Source organism: Amblyomma americanum, chromosome 2 (assembly GCF_052857255.1).
Source record: "Amblyomma americanum isolate KBUSLIRL-KWMA chromosome 2, ASM5285725v1, whole genome shotgun sequence".
Taxonomy (NCBI): domain Eukaryota; kingdom Metazoa; phylum Arthropoda; class Arachnida; order Ixodida; family Ixodidae; genus Amblyomma; species Amblyomma americanum.
The window spans coordinates 21,621,983-21,627,870 of NC_135498.1; the positions used below are offsets into that span (position 1 = coordinate 21,621,983).

A 5,888-nucleotide genomic window follows, 5' to 3' on the forward strand; every position below is an offset into this window, starting at 1 on the left:
CGCAGATCTGCAGCCCGTCGACCAGCCTTACTAAACCTAACTAGCAATTTCCACTAATGAAGAAAAAATTTTTGAGTACAAAAACGTCGAGGCAGAGTATACAAGTCGCAGCTTTCCTTCTCAAAAGCTGCTGTTTGGCTGAAAAAGGGACTGGAGTCAACTCGTCTTATGTAAACTCCGTAGCTCCTGCAATGTGCGACAGTCCTCGCACAGCAGCAAACCCGAAAGGGCTCGCGCAAGTGCCAGGGAGGAGTACACAGAACGCCAAGAAATAACTCAAGCAAGTTTTATTTTGAACATGACGCTTTGCAGCTTGCTCTTGGAATCCAAGGTCCGCCTGCACCGGCCACAGCACCTGCACACACACCACCCCCAACAAGGGGCACCCACCCATCCCACGCTGCTGCTACTTGTGTAGTGGGTTTACGTGCAATGTGTTTTACGGCCAAATCCACCAGTCATTGACACCAAGCGCAAGCCTGGCCATCGAACCGAACTAATGACTAGTGAAGCTGGCCGCTTGAGTGGCGCTAGACTAACAACCGCTATTCCCCATGTAGTGAAGTGTATCGAGGCGAGCAATCAAATTATTCGTGTTGGGAATCTCGCAGCCATGCGCTCGCTCTCTCTCACACACACACAAAGCACACGCGCACACAAGCATCCATTCACATTCACTCGCCCCGTGTCAAATTCGTGTAAAAACACCAGAAACCCCACCAATTCCCCATTTATTTCACGTTGTACAGGGCAAGTACAGAGCAATACAAGCACAACTAGTACACACAACCGGTTACGACTATAAAACCCCAAAGCCATAGCATTTAACCGACACAAACTTGAAAAAAAGCTTGGAACTTCAAAGGACACTGAGCGAATTTTACTATCGAAGAGATGAGTCTTCACTGATGCTTGAACCAATCGCACGATGTAAAAATTGCGCACGACGCGAAAACCGAAACCGAGTGAGGACCGCAGTGTCCTCGACGTAGCCAGGCACCCTCAGAAAACCAGGACGCGAATGTAGCTTCTTCAGGGCCACTCCAGGATCCAGAAAACCGAAAGCGCATCGCCATTAAGCGCCGATGATTGAACGACACATGACACCCGACAAATGACTGGACGTCTTCTGGGAAGTCTCCGTGGCGGAAGCAGCAGGCGAAAACTTTACTGCTGTCTAATGTGTACAGAGTATGGCGATACAGAAAAATGCAGATAATACGTCTAACAGGTCCCTAGTAGAGTTGCAAAATAAACGGCGGTCTCGAACAAAACGTCTCAGGGTGAAATTACAGCCCAAAGAAAGGGCAGCGTAACCAGAGACCAGCATTCAGTGGGGCCCGATGCAATCGTAGCAGCCGTACTGCGCCCGGCGTTGCAGCCAAAGCTGAACCCGAAAGCACCACGGAGGCTAGGATCACCGTGGGGCAAATGTGAAGCAGAAAAAAAAAAAGGTGGAGGCGGGTTTGGGGAATAGGTGGTCAGGAACGAGATACGTACCATCAGACGGCGTCGACTGCTGGTAACCAGACGGGCCAGCGATAGCAGGAACGCCAGACTTATCCACGAACGCCATGGCAGTGGACGCACCGTCCCCGGAGAATGGCGTCGATGACTGGTAACCGGACGGGCCGGCGACAGCAGGAACGGCAGACGCATCCATGACCGCCATGGCGGTGGGCGCACCGTCCCCGGAGAACGGCGTCGACTGCTGGTAACCGGACGGGCCGGCGATGGCAGGAACGCCAGACGCGTCCATGACAGCCATGGTGGTCGACGCACCGTCCCCGGAGAACGCGGCGGCAGGAGAGGCGGTGACCACAGGTGATAACGTCTGGTCACCGTATGGTATTAAACTAGACGGCGACGGCTTGATGTCTACTGCAAATGACAAGTTACGAGGCGGTGTCAGCAACAGGTCCGAGAGACTTGAGCAAAACTGTTTTACCTTGACTCGCGATAGAGATGTCTGAAGGCAATAAAGGATGAACAGGAACGAGTGCACGGTTGTCGGATGTGGACCTTGTGTGACGAGACTGCTGTGAGTCGTCCCCTGGTGCTTGTGACGAGGAGACGTCCAGGAAAACTGGAACCTGAGAAGAAAAAAAAAGGCGCATCGCAAGAACTAAGAACACGTTTGGCATTCGTTACGAGCAGACTTAAATGGGGAGCACAGCAGCAAAAGGCCACCTACGTCCTCGGTCGTCATAGACTCTTCCATAACGTTCAAAGGCTCTACATCAAAGTCCGCATCGTCGCACTCCCCAATGTCGTCACCAATCGAGTCCCGAGTATGCTGAGAGATGCTGGCCTGAACACTTGAACCATGATGAGCGCCTGAAGGCACAGCAGGAGACGACGACGCCGCCACATCGGAAGTCCGACTCGAAGACGGGGCAGGAAGGCCAGTCACGCGATCACTTGACATACCACCGTCAATAATTTCGGGACTATCGGGCGCCTTGATACGCGCTGCCGGCGGAGCGTCTTCAGAGTCGCTTTTGTTGGAGTCGCTAGGTGAGCGCCGCCGAGGCCGGCCTCTTTTCCGTTTTCTGAGCGGCGGAGACTCGGCACGCGGCGTACCCACGGGTTTAACGTCCACAGCACCATCCACGCTGGTTACGAGCTCACTATCCTTGTTCTCGTTGGTGACCCCCGCGAGACCAATGACCTTCAGAGACTCCGCAGTCTTGAGGAGCGCCGTGAAATTGTCCTGCGACACGTTCACCTCACCGCGGTACATGAACTCGACTATCGCCTTCAAGTCCATGTAGCGCATGTCCTTCAGTATCACAATAGGGTGCTTGCATGGATTCTCGACAAAAAGCGCTTGAAAAAAGGGGCTGCAGGCGGACAGGACCACCTTGTGCGCCTTCAGCGATAGACCTTCGCACGCCAGCGTAACGTCGACCAGCGCTTCGTTAGACAGCAGTTGCTCGAAGACGGCCAGCATGTTCGACTGGTGGTTCTTCCATTTCAGGCACAACTGCTGCGATCCCATCTTGGCCCGAAGTGCTTGCCGCGGCTGCAAAAAAAAAAAAATTGCTACACGCACCCGCAGAAAAGCCATACTGCACTCAAATTTGCGAAGCAGATGAGCAAGCTGTAAAACTGGCTGAAAATGCAAAAACCCAAAATTCACGTCAAAATTGCAAAGGAAGCCGACCCAGAACGCCGGTGACGGCGTCAAAAATTATAAACCCAACCGTTAAAAAAAGTGAGCCTAATATTTTCGTCGCAAATCCGTGCCGCCTGGAGTCAATTCAAAATGAACGCCAGGTTGACAAGACGCCACGCCTGCCTTACGACTAAGCTGGCCTCCCTCCTGCAAATCTGCACTCGAACGGCCGTACTGGCTTCCGCAGCAGATATTTCCACCCGGCAAGTTAACGTACAGAATTTTACATAGCCGCAAACAACGCGCCCAAAAAGCTGGAACAATGAACCCCACCACTCCGGATATTGCCAAAAATCTTGCGACCGGCCTATGCAACGCGAGCTCCGCAAGCCAGACGCGGCGAAGGGCACGGAACTGATTATAAAGATGAAATGTTGCAAATTAACGAGTCGAACGCGACTAGACCAACTTTCTTAATATTCCAAAACGGCCGCTCAGGAACGCTCTAAACTCGCCACTTACCCCACGGACCAGTTGCGGCAAGGATCGTCAGTCAATTGACAGTCGGCACGAACGCAGTTGCCGGGAGTGTCGTAGAACTAAAAAAAAAAAAAAACCTCACTGATACGAGAACGATATTCCACTACGCGAAATTTGCTGAAAATACTTCGGAACGACAGTCTAGCTTTAAAAAACCAAGGCGTATAACTATCAACGGTCTTCCCGAGGAACAAACGCCCGACTGAAAAAATCCCGCAAAAATGCCACAAAAGCCCATCTAAAATGGAAAAATGGTTTACTAAAGCAGGAATGATAATTGTACTACGGCAAAATTCGTTAAAATTAGATATGAACGCGTCCCACGAGGAAGCGAACAATTAAGCCTAAGAGCTATACAACGGCGTTGCCGAGGAACAGAGCGCTCGACTGAAAAAAAAATCCCCCCAAAAATTCCACAAAAACCCATCTAAAATGGACAAATAGTTGACGAAAGCAAGAATAGTAATTGTACAAAGGCATAATTCGTTAAAATTAGCTATGAACGCGTCCCAAGAGGAATCGAAAATTTAAGCCTAACATACCTACTATACAAGGTAGGCGTTCGCGTTGCAGCGGCTCACCACAGTTGCGGCCTCACAGCACGGCGTCTTCGGGTCTACTGACGAGGCACTGGCAGCACTGGCTGCCGCCGACGGGAAGCAAACGCCAGTAAAGCGCCTCGGCCAATCAGCGTCCTCGACGTGCTGCCCTCTAATGGCGGGGACCTCAATCAACACTAATGGCGATTTCCAAAGTTCGTGCTAGAGCAGCTTTTCTTGCTCCGCGACGACGAATTCGATTTCCACTGGTCGACCTGGACCGACCGCGCGAATTCCGCTGGTCGATTGGAGCAACTCCGTTCCATACGGAGCGCACTAGGTTGATCCGCCGCTGGTCGGCGGATCTCATCGGAACTGTAGTCGGCGATGTCGTCACTTCCGAAACACACTTGTGATTTTTGGTTATTTTTAGCGTGTGCAAGAATGTCAGCGGGGAACACTGAGCGCTGTTTCGCGCGCGCGCGTTTTGCGCGCATATGTCGTCTTCGTCACCCGCATCGTAGCGGTTCCAACTCTCAATTATGGCATATCGTATGGAACAGCAATAGCATTCGCGTTGTCTGACGAGATCTCGTCGGAATCTGGGTCCGCGCACTCGGACAGCAGCAGCGACAACGAAAAGTACCTCTTCGAAGCATTTTTCGAGGAACATTTCGCAGAAGCCCCTGCGAAGGGTAATTTCCTCGTTGGAAATTGCCCCGTAAGCACTCTGCAGACTTGCCATATATATTCATTTATGAACTTACCTAGAGCATAACTGTGCTCCTCAATGCCTACGAGGTTCACCAAAATGCGGTGCACCTCAGGCGTAGCATGAACAAAGCGACTGGTAGGTTCCATCGCGATAGAAGTGCCTGCCTCTCGACGTCTGCTTACGCGTATTTTGGCGCCAGAATGGGCAGGCCTCAACTTTCCGGAACCAGTACTTCCGCTGCGAGCTCTACATATGTTCCGCTGGTCGACAACGGTCGCTGTGCTCCGAGGCGATTTGGGACGCTCTTTTGTAGGGTGCCTCGATGTGCGCGCGCTCCCCGCGCGCGTCGAGGCACCCTACTCTTTTGCGATTGGAGCGCCTTGCTTCGGATCCACCGGTGGAATTCGCCATAAAAAAAGGCGGCCAAACACGACGTCAGCGAACAATCTTGACGGTGATACTTTGTGTAGTTATTACGGTGAATTTATAGATCAATAAAAAGAGTAATTATAGCTGCAAAACTCGCGCCTTAAAAGGTGAAACAATGAACCCCACCACTCCAGATATTGCCGAAAATATTGCAACTGGCCTATCAAAAACGCCAACTCCGCAAGCCAGACGCGGCGAAGGGCACAGAACTGATTAAAAAGATGGAAGATTGCAAGTTAACGAGTCGAACGCGACTAGACCAATTTTCTTTGAATATTCCAAAGCGGTCGCTCGAGCCTCAAAAAAAAAAAAACTAATATCAGTAAGCAGAATTTTTGAACTGTCAGAAGAGCGCTGACAAAAATTAAGCTTCATATTTAAGAGTGAGACGCGACAGAGTGTCGCAGCGTTGCCGAGGAGTACACGGAACGCCATCGCCCGTTCGGCGCGACGCGTGGCCCATTGGACAATTTAAGGAAAGGACGACTGTCTCACATATCTCGGCGGACACCCGAACCGGGCCGTAAGGAAAGGAAAATAAACAATT

General features: G+C 51.4%; 1 protein-coding gene across 2 annotated transcripts; it reads right to left on the reverse strand.

The window, feature by feature from the left end:
- Positions 1-273: 273 nt before the first annotated feature.
- LOC144120753 (uncharacterized) lies at positions 274-4,292 on the reverse strand. 2 transcript variants are annotated; one of them, XM_077653418.1, is made up of 5 exons: positions 4,201-4,292; positions 3,641-3,717; positions 2,195-3,025; positions 1,949-2,093; positions 274-1,881 (listed from the first exon to the last, which is right to left on the reverse strand). In XM_077653418.1, the coding sequence occupies exons 3-5, from the start codon at positions 2,999-3,001 to the stop codon at positions 1,418-1,420; spliced, it is 1,416 nt and encodes a 471-aa protein (XP_077509544.1). In that variant the 5' UTR covers positions 3,002-3,025; positions 3,641-3,717; positions 4,201-4,292; the 3' UTR covers positions 274-1,417. The 2 variants fall into 2 exon arrangements, with proteins under 2 accessions (XP_077509544.1, XP_077509545.1); XM_077653419.1 differs by lacking the exon at positions 3,641-3,717 and having other exon boundaries at positions 4,201-4,282.
- Positions 4,293-5,888: the final 1,596 nt, after the last annotated feature.

What these genes read in the sequence shown, in the direction of transcription:
- LOC144120753 (XM_077653418.1), bottom strand. Translation starts at nt 3,001, where the DNA reads ATGGGATCGCAGCAGTTGTGCCTGAAATGGAAGAACCACCAGTCGAAC. An exon ending in AGTCTATGACGACCGAGGAC is followed by an intron (nt 2,094 to 2,194) that starts GTAGGTGGCCTT and finishes TTTTCTTCTCAG; the next exon opens with GTTCCAGTTTTCCTGGACGT. An exon ending in CATCTCTATCGCGAGTCAAG is followed by an intron (nt 1,882 to 1,948) that starts GTAAAACAGTTT and finishes TGTCATTTGCAG; the next exon opens with TAGACATCAAGCCGTCGCCG.